The sequence below is a fragment of the Sorex araneus genome, chromosome 5 (assembly GCF_027595985.1).
Source record: "Sorex araneus isolate mSorAra2 chromosome 5, mSorAra2.pri, whole genome shotgun sequence".
Taxonomy (NCBI): domain Eukaryota; kingdom Metazoa; phylum Chordata; class Mammalia; order Eulipotyphla; family Soricidae; genus Sorex; species Sorex araneus.
In genome coordinates, this window is record NC_073306.1 from 90,990,383 (window position 1) to 91,011,446 (window position 21,064).

General features: G+C 38.7%; 1 protein-coding gene across 1 annotated transcript in view; it reads right to left on the minus strand.

The window, feature by feature from the left end:
- STXBP3 (syntaxin binding protein 3) overlaps positions 1-21,064 on the minus strand; it is a 74,441-nt gene that overhangs the window by 6,279 nt on the left and 47,098 nt on the right. Inside the window, exons 10-17 of the mRNA XM_055138958.1 lie at positions 19,336-19,431; positions 19,179-19,236; positions 15,118-15,183; positions 13,565-13,645; positions 12,612-12,750; positions 11,678-11,784; positions 9,415-9,507; positions 7,931-8,016 (exon numbers count right to left, since the gene is read on the minus strand). Coding sequence (XP_054994933.1) covers positions 7,931-8,016; positions 9,415-9,507; positions 11,678-11,784; positions 12,612-12,750; positions 13,565-13,645; positions 15,118-15,183; positions 19,179-19,236; positions 19,336-19,431 — 726 coding nt within the window. The remainder of the gene's footprint in view (positions 1-7,930; positions 8,017-9,414; positions 9,508-11,677; positions 11,785-12,611; positions 12,751-13,564; positions 13,646-15,117; positions 15,184-19,178; positions 19,237-19,335; positions 19,432-21,064) is intronic.

Consider the following 21,064-nt stretch of genomic DNA (forward strand, 5'->3'; position numbering starts at 1 on the left):
CAAGAGAGCGAGAGAGAACACGTGGGCATGTGCGTGAGAGGGAGGGAGGGAGGGAGGGGGGAGGGGGGAGAGAGAGAGAGAGAGAGAGAGAGAGAGAGAGAGAGAGAGAGAGAGAGAGAGAGAGAGAGAGAGAAGAAAAGTGCCTGAGGCTGTGGGGAGGGTGGCAGGAGGGAAACTGCTGGGGACACTGGTGGTGGGCAATGTACACTGGTGGAGGAATGGATGCGGGAACACTGCTTATAGTTTGCTTCAGGTTGACTTTAGGTTGACCGTGTGACACTACTTTAGGACTAGCAGGTGTTGGAACACTGTACGACTGAAACCTGACCATGAGTAGCTTTGTAACTGTATCTCATGGTGATTCTAAATTAATAAATAAAAAATATATACTGTTTTCCATAACTTAATTGTATTTCAATAAGCTGTTTAAAAAAGTTAAACTTAGGTTTCCACTCATTTTGCTTTTAATTCAATATGACTTTTATATAGTATACATAATAGCAATTTATAGATTCATGTATTTTAGTACATGATTTTAATAAAAACTTCAAATAAAAACATGTATTTTGGGGCTGGAGTGATAGCACAGCGGGTAGGGCATTTGCCTTGCATGCAGCCGACCCGGGTTCAATTCCCAGCATCCCATATGGTCCCCCAGCACCGCCAGGGGTAATTCCTGAGTGCAGAGCCAGGAGTAACCCCTGTGCATCGCTGGGTTTGACCTGGAAAGCAAAAAAAAACCAAAACAACAACAACAACAAAAAACCCAACATGTATTTTTACGAATGGTTACAAATGGAAACAAACAAAAGTGACTCCCTATGATGGAGAGCCACACTCTGACTGGGGCACTGACCCTTCACTTCCACCCCCCTGGGCCCTCAGAACATTCCAAAGAGCACAGGTAACAATCCCATAAATGGAGGGGAGCACTGCACGATACAGGGGGACAAACAATTAGGACAGTGAGGGGACCATGGGAAGGAAGGACACGATTGCTGGAGAAGGCTAGGCAGTACTGAGCTAAAGCAGTACTCCAGAGAACTTTCTTGCGGATACGGAAATGGTCTACATCTGCACGTGACAGCCATGAAACGCTATACAGATACATGATTTGTAGTGGTGAGTATGTCCAAGGAACTGATTTTTTAGAAATGACCTTATGTGGCTTGTAGAAAGTATAAATCTAGATCTAAAGATATGTGAGTGGTGAAGTGAATTAAGTAAGAACTATTGGGTATGAGTACTTTTCTGGTGCAGATTCCATACCTTGGTACATTTTAGTAATTACTTTGTTTGGGGCTAGATGAATAGCACAGATGGTAGAGCTCTTGCCTCACACATGGCCAAACCAGGCTCAATCCCTAGCACCACATATAGTTCCCCAAGCCTGCCAGGAGTGATCCCTATGCACAGAGCCAGGAGCAAGCCCTGAGCACTGCCAGGAATAATGCTCGAGGGAATCGGAGCAGTAGTATAGCAGGTAAGGTGCTTGTCTTCCATGCTATCAACCTGGGTTCGATCCCCAGCATCCCATATGGTTCCCTGAGCACCATCAGGAATGATTCCTGAGTGAAGAGCCAAGAGTAACCTCTGAGCATCATCAGCTGTGGTTGAAAAACAAAACAAAAAAAGGAATAATGCTTGAGCACTGTGTGGGGAGTAGACTCAAAACAAAACAAGAATTTGATTAGGATTAGATCCCAAAGAATGAAGATAACAGAATGATTAGACTAAGACAATAAAATTAAAATTAAAGTTTGAAATGATAGGTCAGAAAGCACAATAAAATACAAATAACAAAAAATAAATCCAAGCAAATGTGAAAAACAAATGTCTTTAAAATGGAAAAATAAAGTCAGAGAACATAGAAATTCAAGACGGCTTGCTTATTCAGCAGACTGAACACAAGTTTGAGAACTAAAGAATTGAAAACTAAATGTAAAGAAAAATTTCTAGAATGCATCACAAAAATAAAAGACATGTTAAACCAGGGATTACAGGCATGAAAATTTAATAAGACATTTCAACAAAACCAAGACTGTAAAACTGGCAATATCTGAAAAATATAAAACCTCAGATTCAGGAAACATAATAAAAAACCAAGGAAAGATATAAAAATAGACATAACATATATAGAATTTCAAAGAAGGCAGGCAAATTACAGAGATATTACAAAAACTGACAGAAACACACTCCCTCCCAGAACACATACCTTCTCAGTAATTAAAATTGAAACCAAGAAATGGAAATACAAACCATGGAGACTAAGACCACAAGCAGCTGCATGAGCCTAAAAGTCAATGTTATCATGCAAGATCAAGGACAAAGTGAAGACAGACAAAAGCCACAAAAACTACCACCAAAGGCCACACTAAAGAAACTTCTGACAAATGTATTTCACACATGAAGGGAATGAAGCCCTAAAAGAGAATGCAAGAAGTGCTGAACAATATTACTGGTTAAAATATTAACTAAAAAATAAAAAAGTAAAGATGATGATTAATTTGAAAGTAACAAGACAAAAGACGAAAATGAAATTACTAAGAAAGCACCTAAGCATCTGGTCTGAATCAAGTTATTCTAAGATTCTTGTAGTGTTCAAGAGTGAGGTAGATACTAACTCATTAATTCAGACTTGAAGTCAAAGAAGCGTACTCGAACAGTGCCAGAAAACCACAAACAGGGTATACAGTATCCAAAACAGGTGAAAAGGAATGAGATAAACTAAAACTAATGCAAAGTCCTTAGATTAAGGGAAGCCTAATTAAGAGAAACACTCATCTATACATAAAATACAAGAATATTCTTAAGAATGTTTAAAATGGAGCTCATTTTAAAAGTCTAAAATTCCATCATGTGGAAAACACAAATAAACAATGATACTCATACAAGTTACATGTCACTAAGCAGTGAAAATTCATATATACATCAATCTGAGACGGACTTCATAATTGTAATGTTGATGGACACACACACAAAAAGCAAGTGACAGGAGCACACATTTAATCATTTAAAACTGGAATCCCTTTGTCAAGTTTAAAAACAGTTGTGAAGGAGACTTCTGGGCATGGTGGATGCTGTTAAGAGTTCATGGGAGGTCAGAAAAACAAGCATAAAATTATTTATTGGAAACTGACTATTGGAAGACTATGAGAAGCACTTACTCCTGGATATAAGCCACCATTTACGACAAGAATGGTGGCAGGGACTATGTGACCTAGGTTGGGCCTGCAGCCACCCCCAACCTTTATCCCAACTCATCTGGTAAAAACTACAGTTATACTGACTTGAAGTTGGCTGTTACAGCCAGAGGTGAGAGACTGACTAAAGGTATTATCACAGGGAGTGCAAAATCCTGCAACTTTGCTAGTTCACAAATGGCAAATTATTCTTCCAAATACTTTTTTTTATTTCAGTGCCCACAGGGTACTAAAATAATAGAGGCCGAAGCAGTGCTCAGGGGCTTAGGGTCCAGTCCTGGTGATTCTTAAGTCAACTGGGACAGAAATTCAATGGTAAGGCTGAGGACATTGTGGCATTCAAGCCTACTGTGCTGGGGACAATGAAGGCCACCCTGGTGGTAACAGGGGTCCGTAGGACCTACCCTAACATTGACCGTGCAGTCTCAGGGATCAAAATGCAGTTGGCCACATGCCTCACCCCGCAGAGTTCTTTCTTTGGTCCTGGAATGCATTTCTATTTTTTTTTTTTGGGGGGGGGGATGGTTACACCCAGTGATGCTCAGGCGTTATTCCTAGCTCTGCACTCAGAAATTACTCCTTGCCATTGCTTGGGGAACAATATGGGATGCCGGGGACTGACCCAACCTGCTGTACTATTGCTTTGGCCCCAGACATGCATTTCTTAACCCATAATCAGTTTGATGAGTAGAGGATGGAAGCTTTACAGGCTGGAGATATCCAGATAATTAGCTGATGTATAAATCAAACAGACACAGAGGCAATCACTAGGAGTTAAAAGAAAGTTAAAATGACAAACCTCAACAATGACATTGGAGACCAGGACAGCATAGAGGATTACCTTGCATGTATGGGGCTCTGGGGTTGATCCCCAGCACCATAAAAACAAAAAATAACAAACACAAACCTGGCATCAGTGGCTATACACTGTAAAGAAAATGACCTAACAGTTTAATGCAAACATTAAAAGAAAAAAATTAGAATTGATCCAATACTCAAGGTTCACTTTTCTTTCTTCTTTTTGGTGACGGCAACGGGGTGGGAGGTAGCAACCTTGGACCACATCTAGCTGTGCTCAGGGATCACTCTTGGAAATGCTCAGGGGGTGATTTCCAATATAGTGGAGGGGTTTGCAATGGGTAAGTGCATGTAAGGTAAGCACCTCAACTATTTTATTTTATTTTATTTTTTAATCTATTTTATTGAATCACCAAGTGGATAGTTACAAAGTTCTCAGGCTTATATCTCAGTTACACAATGCTCAAACACCCATCCCTTCACCAGTGCCCATATTCCACCACCAATAAAAACAAAAACAAAACAAAAACAAAAACAAAAACAAAATAAACAGTATACATCCCACCCCTCACCCCCCAACCCCCCCCCCCGTGCGTGAGTGATAATTTCACTTCCATTTCTCTTTACCTTGATTACATTCCAGATTTCAACACACAACTCACTATTGTTGTTAGAGTTTCAAAACAGACTCACTATTTTTGTTGGAATTTATCCCCTAAGAATACAGCTCTATTAACAAGGAAATATTTGATAATAAGTTTTCCACTCTTGAGAATGAAGAGATAAAATGTCGCGCGGCCGCAGTAGCGGCCGCACGGTTTACAATTTCTGTATTATAGTAAGTCTGCGGAGATTTAAGTTGGAAAATGAATCATTTCCCTTCCTGGAACAGCATGTAGCAAAAGCTTAGTTCACAGTCTCCATACATGGTTGCAAGCACTTGCTGGAACCCCAAATCCTAAAGCTGTCTCTGGTTCCCGCTTGTTCCACATCCACCGGCTGTGCAGAGGCATGGGCACCCGGGCCGAAAATCGGCCGGAGCCGAGCACCGGCCCCGGCTGGGACTCACCTCAACTATTTTAAAGGTTTAATATTCAATTTTAATTTTCTCTTGGCCCCCGAGCCTGGCTGTCTTTACCAGGGCCCTTCGGAGGGGACGGGTTGCCTTTCCCTCCCCGCCCCAAGCAGAGACTTGACAGCTGAAGACCTCCGGAATCCAGCCACAGCCATGCTCAAGGCCACTCTCCACGTTCGGACCAGCCTCACCCAGGGACTGGCAGAGGAACCCAGGTGTGCAGGACCTGGGGCTGAGATCTCCAGGCCTGCTCAGATTGGGACTGGGCCTTCCCCAGCCAGACCCCTCATTTTCCATCAGCTTGGCAGCCACACCCACAAACTGCCCCCTGTGCCCTGTAATCCCACCAACGGCCAACATCCAGAGGCTATAAAACCAAGCTCCCAGAAGCTTTGCAGTCTTGCGACATCTAATAGCCTTGTTCTCCCTCTTGGAGAACCTGACAAGCTAACAAGAGTCTACTGCAGGCATGGGAGAGCCTTGCAAGCTCACCATGGTGTATTCATGTCCCAAATACAGTAAAAGATATATACATACCTCTCGGAGAGATCAGCAAGCTACTGAGAGTATCCCACCCGCACAGCAGAGCCTGGCAAGCTACCAGTGGCGTATTCGATATGCCAAAAACAGTAACAATAGATCTCATTCCCCTGACCCTGAAAGAGCTTCCAATTGTTGGAAAAGACGAGTAAGGAGAGGCTGCCAAAATCTCAGAGCTGAGTGTAATAGAGACGTTACTGGTGCCCGCTCGAGGAAATTGACGAACAATGGGATGACAGTGATACAGTGAATTTTCAGTGAAAAAAATCAGATGCGCAAAACCTACAATAGACATTAATTCTGAGTGGACAGAGATATTATATTTAATAGACATCAAAACACCTATTACAAATATTAATGAAGAATTAAAGAAAACAAGCTAACAGTAAAATTAACCTTAAGAAATCTCAAGAGAGAATGAAACTAAAATAAAAGTGATATTCTTTAGCTTAGTTTCTTAAATTGTGGGTCATGGCCCCACATGGGGTCATGTAACTTTTTAAACATTTGCCTTAAATTTCTTTATCATTATCAGCAGATATTTGATTTGTATACTGATTTCATATGTCCTATATATCTGGGGTCACAGATGAATTTCTTGGGCAACACAAGGACTGCAAGTGGAAAAAGTCAAATTAGCCCTGTTCTATAGCATTAAAAAAAAAAATTTTTTTTTAAGAGCAGAATCCGACTTTTTATTTTAGCAGTACAAGATTTACTGTGGGTAGCCTAAAGTCTAAGAAAGGATTCTCTGTGGCCAAAATAGCAGCTAAAAAAACACAGAGAGGCACTGTGTATCCCTGCCACATCCTGGGCTCCATCTCGGCTGCATCCAGCCCCGTTCTTCGATATGGGGACTCTCATCAGCTTTCAGAAGAGCACTTTTGTCGCAGCTTGAGAATGCCTCTGATTTTCCAATAGAAGATAAAAATGCACTCGGAGAGGTAAACTTAGGGCAGGCATATTAATCAGAGCTTCAGTCCTTCACTAAATCGGCATCTATCGCTGGCACGTCCGAAGTCAAATTAGGCAGAAGTTGTCCGAGAAGTTCCACCTTTCATCATCAGGAGCAGGTGTGCAAAGTTGATATAAATCAGGGCTCCGGCGGTGGGGGAGACATCAGGGATGGAGCAGGCTGCTTTTTTGCCCGGGCTTGAAACCCACGATTAAGCTCTGGGGCTGCACAGTGGCTAAGCAATTTCTCTCTTTTCTCCAAGTCCATGAGAGCATTAAAAAAATTTTAATGATAAAGTTTAATAAATGAAACATTTACTGGATGGGCTCAAAAGCAGTTGAAGATGTCAGAAGAATGAGACAAGAAGGATGGACCAATGGACACTATCACATTTGATGAACAGAGAGAAAAAGATGAAGAAAAAGTAAACAGTTTAGAGGTCCATGAGACTGTCAAACCTTCCAATATATGAGTGTTTCAAAAAGAGGGCAGGGATAAAAACTGAGTATGTGGCAAAAGTATTAACTTATAAATTCATGAAACTCAGAAAATCCTAAGTACAATAAACAGAGAATTATACCTAGATGTATCAAAATTAAACTGCTAGAGGACTAAGAGAAAATCCCGTAAAACAAAGTATTATGCAATGCTTAGAATACTGTAGCACTGTCATTATAGCACTGTCATCACGTTGTTCATCAATTTGCTTGAGTAGGCACAAGTAATGTCTCCATTGTGAGACTTGTGACTGTTTTTGGCATACTGAATACGCCACGGGTAGCTTGCCATGCTCTGCTGTGCGGGTGGGATACTCTCAGTAGCTTGCTGGGCTCTCCAAGTGGATGGAGGAATCGAACCTGGGTCGACTACGTGTAAGGCAAACGCCCTACCCGCTGTGCTATCGCTTCAGCCCACTTAGAATACAAATATATAAAAAACACATAGATGAACAATAAACACCAAATTCATGATAGGAAAGAGAGGAAGTAATAAAATCAGAGTGAATCAGAAACTTTAATAGTATTTATGATTAAGCTGAACAGAGGTTATAAGAATATGCATTAAAATAGTCTCTATGATTTTCTGAACGTTTCAAATATTTCACCATGAAAAATACTCAAAATGGATTATATATACTCTGCTACATGAAGAGGTTTTACTCATTTTCATGAAAATAGTTTTATAATAGTTACATTTCATAATGCTAACCTGACTCATTAAATACATGTTATAAAGAAAAACTGCCTGTTCAGTAGTTATCTGATTTGAGAATCACTAACAAAAGAGTACCCAGGAGCCATTTCAATGATGACCCTGTGGTATCAAGCTCAAATTTTGAGATTTTAAGTGTAGGTTTACCTTACAGCTCCTGAGCCATTCCACACTGCTGGACACTGGGAGCAATATGGCCATTCTTTCGAATCGAGTCTATTATCAATGGCATCCTAGGGAAGGAAAGAGTAAAGACTATTTCTGTCCTGCACAAAACTCAAAGCTTATATTTATGTTTACCATGAAGAAACATAAAGATATATTTAATAAATATTCCTCTCATTGAAACTTACAAATCCTATGTGCTCCAAAAAGCAATGTACCTGTTTACTTATTAAGCCAAAATCTACTGTTTTCAATTGTTCATTTTGTGGGTCAGTCCCACACTGGTGTGGGGATCCCAAACACTTAATCAAGCCCTTTACATCAGAGTGCTGCTGCTTTCTACATGACAGCCAAGTCCGGACACACCTCTTTATGTCACCAGAGAGGCCTCACTGTGCTCTCTCCAGAGGCTCTCAGGGAAGACGATCACCGCTGGTCTAGGGGTATGACCAATCGCAAGGATAAGGCAAGTTTTTATTCCATTAAAAAACTTTCCCTCTCTTTACCTTTGTTTTGTGATATACTTGTGCTTGCGAGGTATGCATTTGACCACTGAGTCACACACCTTGTCCTAAAGTCTAAATTCCCTAGTTTTTACTAGGCATGTATGTATAAAATTAGATAAGTAAAACAGAAAAATCATTTTCAATTAGTTCCCTCAGGAAACCAGAAATTGGGGTTCAAATGCAAAGAAAATTGGAATACTATGACTTAAGAATCAAGGCCACTGTTTTATTGAGTTATAATTCTTAGTAGTTAAGTTTTAAATTTCCTATAGCTAGATACTATTTTCTAAAAGAAACACTACTGAGGGCATCAACTGCTCAGGGAACCATATGTGGTGCCAGGGGTTGAACCTGGGTCAGCTGCAGGCAAGGCAAGAGCCTTAACTCCTACACTATTTCTCCAGTCCCTAAAGCTTACATTTTCCTCAAAAATACATTCCCAAGATAACAGTCTAACACTTTCTAATCTAAGTGCCACCTCAAATGTTACTTTGTTGAATTTCATGCAAATCAATTATATTTCAGCCACAAGTATTTATTTACAATAGCAAATGTTTCATAAAGCATGCTTGTGTATTTTTACTTATTTATTTTTTATTTTTGGTTTTTTGGGTCACACCCAGTGATGCACAGGGGTTACTCCCGGCTCACGCACTCAGGAATTACTCCTGGCAGTGCTCGGGGGACCATATGGGATGCTGGGAATTGAACCCAGGTCGGCTGCATGAAAGGCAAATGCCCTACCCGCTGTGCTATTGCTCCAGCCCCTTCTTATTTATACTAAGGTAGTCGTGGTGTGAATTTTTAAGAGTTTCCTCTCTTGACTCTAGGCAGATTCAGTCTTCTTTCTGAACCACAAAAAATTCCTGACCCATAGATCAGGAATTGTTTAGACATATATAGAATGAACAATACTCAGACATGAAAGGCACTTAGGGGATAAGTAAAATTTAATATTACCTCCAAAATATCTTTCATAAAAGGGGTCCAGCGAGAGAGCTGAAAAGTTTCTTCTGCAGACCGATCCTTTCTTGATGGTTTGCTTTGTTGAGACTAATTACGAGAAACCATACAAAACAAGTACTTTTATTTTATGAGGTCCTCTTATAAAGTTTTCTAACAAATGTTTAATTGTAGCAAATACTATTTGTATTTGACTTAAAATTAAAAGTGATCTGAAATAACTACTCAAAAGACAGAGTAGGGATAGGGGGAGATGGGGTGGGAGTGGTGGCAGGGATACCAGGATCACTGGTGGTGGGGAATGGGCAGCTGGTGAAGGGATGAGTACTGGATCATTGCATGACTGAAATGCAAGCACGAAAGTTTGTAAGTCTCTAACTGTACCCCACGGTGATTCATTTAAAAAAAATTAAAAAAAAAAAAGCCAGAATAGGTATGGCCAGATGATTTCACTGAACAGTATTCTGTGCTTCAATGAAAAAATTAAGATTAGCATCAGAAAATGTGCGAAAGTGCTATAACAATGTGATGGGGGCTGGAGGGTAGGGCATTTGCCTTGCACATGGCCAACCCTGGTTCTAATCCCAGCATCCCATATGTTCCCCCAAGCACTGCCAGGAATAATTCCTGAGTGTAGAGCCAGGTGTAACCCCTGAGCATCACTGGGTATGGCTCAAATTGCCATTAAAGGAAAAAAAAATCTTGAAAAGGATCATGCTGGAAAAGAACTGAGTATTAAAAACAGGTAAAGGGATATACAATAACCTTTTAGACCATAATGCCCAAAAGGAGAGAGGGAGAAAAGGAAGATAGGAAAGAAGGGAGAAGAAGGAGGTAGGCTGGGGGAGGAGGGTGGTGTGATGGGAGGGAACCTGGGGACACTGGTGCTAGGAAATGTACACTGGTGGATGGATGGGTGTTGAAACACTGTATGACTGAAGCCTAATCATAAGCAGTTTTGTGAGGGTCTATCTCACAATGATTCAAAAAAAATAACTTGATAGGAGTGAGATTGTAAAGTTCTTTCAAAATTTGATATAAATGATTATAAAGTGAAAAGCACAAAAAAAAATAGAAGTTATAAAATATAAATTCAATTACAATTTTAAATTACATAAGCATGTCATGTTGGAATTATGTGCATGAGACCATTAACAGTATTTAAACCTCAGCATCTCAATCAATTAGACAAAATTTTTTAGGGCCCGAACGACAATACAGTGGTACGGAGCTTGCCTTGCACATGGCCGAACCAGGTTCAATCTCAGCATCCCATATGGGCAAGTGAGCATGTTAAGAGTGATTCTTGAGCTCAGAGCCAGGGGTAACCCCTGAGCACTGCCAGTTGTGGCCCCAAACCAAAAACAAGCATAACATAAACAACCTTTTAAAATAAGTACAATCGCTGCCGCCAAGATGTGATCCTGGGGGCCGCACATGTGTGCGGCCTCTCCGCAGCTGCATGGGCATGACTCCAGATGCCAGCTAAATTTTTCGGTATGGGCAGCTCCTCGCAGAATGTCTCCAGACTGAGAACTAAGCCTTGGCCCCATGCCGGCCCAGGAGGGGAAAGGTATTTCTCTCTCTCGCCTCTTCCTTGCCGGGGGTGAAGAGCGTGGTGACCGCCATATTATGACAACCACAGATGGGGTTTACAAGCTTGCAGTGATCCAACACCTGGAAGAAATCCCCCTGGACTTAGTTGATAAAGTACAGAAATCCAAAACTGTGTGGCCTCATATCTCTTCACAACAGGTCTGACTCTAGTGGGGTACTCCTAACAATAATAGTGAGGTTTGTGTTGAAATATTGAATGCAACCAAAGTAAATAGAAAGTAAAGTGAAATTTATCAGTTACAAGGCGGGGGGGTGGGGGGGCAGGATGGGAGGTGTACTGTGTTTGTTTTTTTTTTTTTTTGGTGGTGGGATATGGGAACTGGTGAAGGGATGGTTGTTTCAGCAGTGTATAACTGAGACTTAAGCCTGAAAGCATTGTAATTTTCCACATGGTGATTCAATAAAAAAATAAAAATTAAAAAAATAAAATAAAATAAGTACAATCGCTTCTCAGCCTTTTGGCTAAGATCAAGTATAAAATAAGTACAGGAAAAGTGTTTGAAACAAAAAATTACATATTAACTTATCAAATCTATACAGTAAATATAAAACTGTGTACATAAATTTAAAAAAATTAGAAAATATACTTAATGCAAACAACTACACAAGCATTCTAAAATTATACACAGCATGTATTTCTTACCGGAGGGACAATGGGCACACCAAGATAACTCCAGTTACGAATCATATCACTTTCACTTTCTATCTTTACATTCTGGATTAACTTCTCCAAATTTTCTTCTGTAGTTCCTTGGAGAGTAAAAACATGAATGGTCAGATAATTACTATAATAATCATTTCTAGGTTTTAGGTAATATCATTATATAAATTTTTAAACTAAAAACAAAACATTCCAACTATATAGGCTTTAGTATTCTCCCCATTTCTTTGTATTTAATCAATCTCATTAATTTTCTGTACCACAGCAGGCAGGGTGTTTGCCTTGCATGCGGCCGACCCAAGTTCGATTCCTCCATCCCTCTAGGAAAGCCTGGCAAGGTACCAAGAGTATCCGGCCTGCACAGCAGAGCCTGGCAAGCTACCCCATGGCATATTCGATATGCCAAAAACAGTAGCAAGTCTCACACTGGAGATGTTACTGGTGCCCGCTCTAGCAAATCAATGAACAGTGGGACAACAGTGTGACAGTGCTACAATTCTTTTATGATCAACAGTAAACAACTTACTGTAAAATTAGTTTAGAGGTCTTTTTGTTTGGTTAGTTTCTGGGTTATATGCAGCTGTATACATAGCTTTCTTCTGGCTCTGTGCTCAGGAATCATTCTTAGCAAGCTTATGGAACCATATATGGTGTTGAGGACCAAACGGGTCAGCTGCATGCAAGGCAAGCACTGTAATAATCCCTGTACTATCTCTCTAGCCTGCTGTGTATTATTTTCCCCCTTGCTATTGCCAGAGGGCTACATCCAGCAGTGCTGGCAGTAGGCAAGGAGGAGGTAGAGGAGGCTGCATGTGGTAATGGGAACATGTGTTCTATTAGATGACAGAGCACATACTAAGCCTCAGAGAGCTAGAAATTTTAATATTACCTATAAAATAAACAAAACCCTCATTACCATTAATACTGAAGATGTAAAGTAGGATTGCTCTTATTTTATCATAATTATCGTGATTTTTGTTGAGTAGGACTGGAAGGAGAACTCGCATAGAATCTTTCACCTTCTGCCCTTCTGCATCAGTTCCAAGTGCCAAGTCCTTAATGAAGACAAAACATTGTCAGGGGGCTACAGCGCCCAAATTCATTTCTTTTAAAGAGTATCTACTATTAAATCTTACCTAGTTTTAATGGAACAATATTTCATTTTTTAAAAAAGCACCACTTGTAAACTACTGAGTATATAAAACATTAAAAGTAAATAATTCAGAGAAAATAATCAACTGATCTAAATCTGTGATCGTATCTAATATGGTAACAAATCACAGCTAACTGTTAGCTTTTGGAATGGGGCAACCATGAGTAGAAATGTGCAGTGTATTTTACCACCAGATTCTAAAGTTGGTGTGAAAAGGTGTAAAATATTTCATTGTTAATGTTGTTACTGTATGTGCACTAACATGTTTAAAATTATTATACTTTTAAACTTATTAAGTATTTTATTTAACAATGAAACAAATACGTTTAGTAGTTTATTTTCATAAACATTTTTAACTATGAAAATAAGTTAAATGCACCTCTTAAGTGCTCTGTCTATGAAGCTAAATTAAATGCTGTATCCAGTGATAAAGCTGTTCAAACAATGCTACCCTGAAATAATACTCTAAACTCTTAAATCATTCCATTCAACAAAATAATACATAATCACAGATTAGGAGGGGGTACACTGTGACACCAAGTTATTAATATAAGTGAGGAATGATGCATTAAACCTGCTAGGTGAGTGAATTCCCCTCGAAGAGAGATTTTGTCCTTTAGTGAATGCAATGTAGTGAGAAGAGTTAGGTTTTACCTTACAAAGTTCATTCAGGACATGTATTATGAACATAGGGGTATTTCTGATTCTACACATACCTGTTCAGTTTTGCAGAGCTTTTCTATATTAGACTTGAACTTACTCATGCAGTCTTCTGCTAAGTTAAGATGGACAACTTGCTGGAAAACAGAAGAAATGAATTATATAAAGCATTTAAATTTTTTTGTGTGTGTAATTGGTGGGCTGGAGCGATAGCACAGTGGGTAGGATGGGTTCGATTCATCCACCCCTCTCAGAGAGCCCAGAAAGCTACTGAGAGTATCTCGCCCACATGGCAAAGCCTGGCAAGCTACCCATGGCGTATTCGATATGCCAAAAACAGTAACAAGTCTCACAATGGAGACATTACCAGTACCTGCTTGAGCAAATCAATGAGCAACGGGAAGACAGTGACAGTTACAATGTAAATGGTAATATTCAACACTTGGGATGGGACTGAAGTAATGTATGAGTTTAAGTGGAAAAGAGATAATACATGTAGTAAGGGATATACCTCAAGAAAAGAAAAAAGGTTAAGATTCATCTACATTGATAGGATACAATCTAATAGAGAAAAAAGGTTAAGATTCATCTGCATTGACAGGATACAACCTCATAGAGAGGGAAATCAGAATTAACCAGCTAAATCTGTTAACTTTGCAAGCAACAAGAGGTCAGAAAAAAATAAAGCCCTTAATAATTCAGCAGAAAAAAAAAAGTTTAAATTTATACTATTTGCTCTTCACTAGCATTTAGTATGATTAAAAATCACATCAAGATTATTCTAATAATGACTGACAAGAGCAAAAGGAATAGGAAATTTTAAAAAAAAGTTTATCTGCCCACACAACTGCTCTGTAATCTACTAATTCACCATTGTTAAGTATGTGAGCACTGCAGCCAAGTATGTGAACACTGCAGCCAAGTGTGTGAGCACCATAACCAAGTGTGCAAGCACCCTAGCCAAGTACGTGAGCACCCCAACCAAGTGTGCGAGCACCCTAACCAAGTGTACGAGCACCCCAGCCAAGTGTGCAAGCACCCCAGCCAAATGTGTGAGTATTATAAACCAAGTGTGAGAGCATAACAGCCAAGTGTGCAAGCACCACAACCAAGTGTGCAAGCACCACAGCCAAGTGTGAGAGCACCACAGCCAAATGTGGGAGCACCACTGCCAGAGGTTCAACCCCACAGGAGTGTCACAAGCCCCATGACCAAGCAAGTACAAGCCCCAGCTATTACAACAATGGCAACATAAAGAGGTGAGGAAGGAACGAACAGAGAACATCTTTTTAAATTCAAATGTAAAAATAAAGTTAAATTTAAAGACCCAAGCAGAGGAACCAACACCAGTCAATCCAATGTTGAATTTTTTTGTTAGGCAAATAAATACTATACATTGTTAGTGAAGACAAAAAAGTGCCACTGATTTGGACAAACTGAGATAACAGAGATAGAAGGGTACTGAGAAGTTTAGATACTTGGGTTACTTCTCAAACCTAGAGAAAGGAAGGACTACCACCAAGTGTTCGATGACACTCACTACTATACCTGACTACAGAACTGCATGAACTAATAAACTAAAAAACAATTCATATGTAATATTGCTTACCTTGGTTATCTGTTTGCGGAAATGGGGCATCTTTTTCATCAGTTGGGTAAGAGCACTAAGTGATGTCTAAAAAAAAAAAAAAACCCAAACATTTAAAACGCAAACTTATTCTATTTAACAACCTTTAAATCTTGCAATCTTATGTTTTTAATTAACTATGGATATAGCAGTGTTTTGTTTTTTTTTATTTTGGGGGGCCACACCTGCCGATGCTCAGGGTTACTCCTGGCTCTGCACTCAGGAATCACTTCTGGCAAGTGCTCAGGGGATTGGATGTCGGGTATTGAAGCCAAGTTGGCTACATGCAAAGCAAATGCTCTACCCGCTATATGATCACTTTAACCCCATTTAGAGGTTTTTAATGAAAACAAATTTAAAAGTTTTTTTCCATTTTAGCCATGATAAAATAAATATCAAAATGGTAAGAATTAGGTAGAAGGTTGGAGATATAGTACAACAGGTAGGGCAGCTGTCTTACATGTCTTACATGTGGCTGGCTAAGGTTTGGTCCCTAGCATTGCATATGGTCCTCTGAACATCATCAGGATTGATCCCTGAGCACAGAGCCAGAAGTGAGCCCTGAGCACAACTGGATGTGGCCCCCAACAGCAAATGACAATAAAAAATAAGGGTAGATTGTTAACACTGGGGCACAACATTTGTGGGGGTGTGACAGAAGTCTTCTATATCTTGATTTTCTCTGACAATATGTACTTGTGAAAACACAGGAATGCATACTATAGAGGAAGTAATTTGTGACTCCATTTTTAAAAGAATACATTTAAGAGCCAGGGAGAAGATTAAAGGGCTAGCTGACATGTGTTTGGTCCCTGGCACTACATGGTTCCCCGGACACTGTACCAGGAGTAGACCCTGGGCACCACTGGGTATGACCCAGAAATCAAAATAAAATAAAAAGACTACATTTAATAGCATTTAACAGCAGATTGCACAAAACAGAATTAGAAATAAAGAACTCAAAGTCAGGTAAATTGAAAATACTCAAAGCAGAGAGGGAAACATAGGGAGTGGTGCAGGTACAGATATATAAGAAATGTAGAATAAGGTCAAAGGATTTCTTTATATGTTTGGTGCCAGGGACTGAAACCAGGGCCTCACACATACAAAGCATATGCTCTACTATATCCCCCAGCTTAGATCTAAAATGGTGATTGGAATACCAGAAGTAGAGGAGGAAGAAAAGGAAGAAAATCAAGATATGAGGAAATAATGCCAAGATTTGTCAGGTTGGTAATATAAGAAGCTGAGAAAATTCAAAATAGCAATAAAAATATATCACGGGAAGATATATCATGGTTAAATTGCTAAAAAAAATTCAAAGATAGATTTTTTTTTTTTTTTTTTTTGCTTTTCGGGTCACACCCAGCGATGCTCAGGGGCTACTCCTGGCTTTGCACTCAGGAATTACTCCTGGCGGTGCTTAGGGGACCATATGAGATGCCGGGGATCGAACCCGGGTCGGCCGCGTGCAAGGCAAACGCCCTACCCGCTGTACTATCTCTCCGGCCCCAAAGATAGATCTTTTTAAAGGCATGTTATCTTTAGGAAAGTAACAGTAACATGACTGATAACAGAAATTGTGGTAACCAGAAAATAATTTACAAGAAAGTTCATAAGCTTGTAACTGTACCTCATGGTGATTCACTAATAAAAATTAAAAAAAAAAACCTAATTTACTGAAATATGTATTTTTGTTTGTTTTGGGTCACAGCCAGCAGTGTTCAAAATTTTTTGTTCTGCACTCAGGAATCACTCCTGGTGGACTTGGAACCATATGGGAGGCTGGGGAACAAACCCGGGTCAGTCACAAATAAGGCAAGCCCCCTACCCCTGTATTTCTCTGACCCAAATCAACCAAGATCTTTATTTTTTAGTTAAATGTTTAGTTGTGTGCGTGTGTGTGTTTGTGTGTGTGTGTCGTATGCTATGGAGCAAACCCAGGTAAAATCTTTAGACTGCTGAAAGGAAAAAGAAGAACTGCTAACCTTGAATAAATGTCTTTGAAAAGCTTACAAAAAAAATAAGCAGAAAAAATATGAAATCTGAAAGACTTCATTTACCCCTGATGGAAAACTGAAGACTAGTAAGGAATAAATGACATAAGACTGGAATAATACATGGATAGTAAGAAAGTCAATGGAGTATTATTTAAAATATGTTTAATTTACAATATATTAGGAAGTACAGTATCTGGCAGTAGTAAGACAGGAAGTAAATAATTAAACTAGCAAAAGGTTCTTGAATGATTCAAGACATAGCCAAAGTATAATTTAATGTAAATTGTGATAAGATAATGGCACATTCTAAATATATCTATCATAGTGATTAGTATCATGCCCGCTCGAGCAAATTGATGAGCAACAGGATGACAGTGAAAGTGACTAAAAGATACATTAAAAAATTTACACTGAAGGGGCTGGAGTGATAGCACAGTGGGTGGGGCGTTTGCCTTGCACACGGCTGACCCGAGCACCGCCAGGGCTAATTCCTGAGTGCAGAGTCAGGAGTAACCTCTGAGCATCTCCGGTGTGACCCAAAAAGAAAAAAAAAAAAGTACATTGAGGATGAAACAATTTCCTTAAAAACCACACTGCAATAAAACAAAGCAGAAAAGGGAAAACCAATAAAATAAAATGAAATGGTAGACATAAACAAAACTACATCAATAATTATCTGAAATCTGTATGTATATATGGCGACGTGTTAAAGAACAAAGATGATCATGTTGAATAAATGTTAAATCAACTACCAGTACTTTTTCAGATGTCCTTAAACAAAAAGTCAGATAGTTCAAAGTATAGAATGGGAAAGATACATTATGTGATCACTAAACAAAACAGTTCTGATATGGCTTTATTAGCTGACACAGCTTTACAAGTTGACAGAAAGGCAATATTTGAAGTTGTAGATATATTAGAAAACACCTGAAACAATTCATTGTCTTAAAACTAATAATAGAAATAATTCAAAGTCCGAATAGTTCTAACTCAATTAATTCATTTATAGGCTTTCCCATAAAGAAAATTTCCTGCCCAGTCTTCTTTAGTGTTTTGTTCTTTCAGACATTAGTGATTCAAATAATAGCACATAAACAGTTTTGAGAATAAAACAAAGAAAGCATTACAACTCACTCAAAGACCAATATAATCATATTAAGAAATCCTGACAAAACTATTACCAAAAAGAAAAAGAAATATTATAAGAAAACATTTCTTGCCCATTTGAAAGCAGACATTCTAAAGCAAAGTATTAGCATACAGAACCCAGTGACACAGGAAAAGGATAATGTGCTATGGCCAGTGGATCTTATTCCAGGAATGCATGGCTGATTTAAAGCATAAACTACCATAATTAACAGTGACACAATAAAGAAGAAATTTCAAAAGATGATGAAAAAGTATTAGTTGAAATCCTTTCCTGATTTAAAAAATCCTTGTTGACAAATAAAGAATAATAGGGAACTTTCTTAATTTGATAAGGACATATCTGAAATAACCTAAAATTAACATAATACTCAACGATAAAATACTGAACAAGTTTCCCTAAGGTTGGCAATGACATAAGGATATCATCTACCAACTGTTTTATTTTCCATTATACCAGAGACTTTTACAGAGCTAAGAAAGTATTAATCACCAGGAAACGTAGTTTAAAATGTACAAAGATTGGAAAGGATCAAGCTACATTTTCTTTATTTACAGATAAAATTACTGGATTCTCTTTTAGAATGATGGGAATACTCTGATGTAGGTTGTGATACAGATTTATTCCTAAGTAAAACTTTAGCCATTATATACTTTATATTTGTACACATACTTATACTACAACATACAAAAAAAAAAAGTACTGATTTGAAAAAGTACTATTTGGCTAGCCTTTTGAAAATAAACTTCAATGAAGCAAACGAATGTTGCTAACTTTCAAGCTATGTAATAAATACATAGGTATTTATTTTCTCTACTTTTATGTATGTTAAAATGAAAGCTAAAAAAATTTTTTAAATAACCTTTAAAATAAACTTTATCATTACTTTGACTCACCTTTCCTTCTGTCGCTTTCTTTGTTGATGAAATTTCCTTCATAAGCTTGGGGATTTCCCTGTCAAATTTTGAGAGAATCATTTTGAATTTCAAAGGCGTCATTCTTTTTTAGAAATCTTTTAAGATACAAAACTTCATTTAAAATGAATCCACATACTCTAACACAACAGCAATGTGCCGATGGCGAATCCTGACCCAGAGGTCGTCATCTTCCTCAAGGACTGCCTCTTTCTCCTTCCCATCCGTTTTATATCTACAGCAGAGAGACATATGAAATTCCTCGAATTTCCTACCCCCATAAAGTATGTGAATGATAAACAACAATTCCAAGACATCAGTCTAGAAACTGAAAAGCACACATAATCAATCTACTATTTTAGGATGATAATAAATACCAGCATGAAACTAAGCCAAGACATTTTTAGTTTCAGGTGTAACATCTTTATATACAGTTTTAGGTCAGCCAAATGGTATTTCATGAAATAAAAATCTGTATTCTCCAGTCAACTTGAATAAGAAAATTAAATATACTAACAATAACTTATTATGTGCAATTGCTTTAAATCTATTTTGATGATTAATAACCATCAATAAAACTATCAAATATCCATTAAATAGCAATGTCAATTCTAAAGTAGCCTATTAAATATCAAAGGTATTTCAAAATTCATATAAAATTAAAAAATATCAGACATTTCTATACTCTCATTCCTTTTAACCACATCTCCTTAGAGGAGAATGGGAAAGGAGGGGCTGGAGCGATAGCACAGTGGGTAGGGCATTTGCCTTGCACACGGCTGACCTGGGTTTGATTCCCAGCATCCTATATGGTCGCCTGAGCACCACCAGGAATAATTCCTGAGTGCAAAGCCAGGAGTAACCCCTACACATCACTGGGTGTGACCCAAAAAGCCAAAAAAGAAAATGGGAAAGGAAACGAGAGAAGCTAATGGAGACATACAAAAATCATGGTTACTCTAAAATGAGAACAGTGGGTAGGTTGCTTGCCTTGCATGCAATAGATCCAGGTTTTATTTCTGGCATCTCAAATGGTCCCCCGAGCATGCCAGAAGTGATTCCTGAGTGCAAAACCAGGATTGAGCCCTGAACACTGTCAGGTATAACCCCCCCCAAAAAAAATTTAATTAAATGAGTTCTACTTAAGATTACTCAAAATAGGCCTCATGATTATTTCTCTGAATATAATGCTTTCTTATTTCAGCAGAGAACCTTCATTTGTGGAGCTCGGGAAACTCATTCTTCTTTAGGACTGTCAACTTCCTATACTAAAATTAGGAAGGGTAACACTGAGTTTTTCCAGTTCTGGGCTGTAGACAATAAACAAGTTTCTGCTGTTTGAATATAATTGTTACTGCTACTGTTTTTGGCATATAGAATACACACAGGTAGCTTGCCAGGCTCTGCTGTGTGGGAGAGATACTCTCGATAGCTTGCCAGGCTCTTCGAGAGGGGTAGAGGAATTGAACCTGGGTTGGCCGCATGCAATGCAAATGCCCTACCCGCTGTGCTATTGCTCCAGCCCAAGTCTCACAATGGAGGCATTATGGTGCCCGCTCGAACAAATGGATGAGCAATGAGATGACAGTGATACAGTGAATATAATTATTTTCAGACATCCCCTCAAATCCTGCACTTAAAGTCTACATATAAAACCATCTATCTGTGTGGCTCAAATTATAGAAGTCCAAAGGTAGAAAGATGGTGCTTAATTATAAGACTGCAATAGAAGAAGTCTGTAAGAGAATAGTAAGGCTTCGGTGAAAATGCCAATGTGGATTTAGAGATTATAGTAGCAAAAAACACATTAAATGTATACTTTTACATAGGTATACTAAAATACAAAAGTATAATAGTAAATAGTCCTT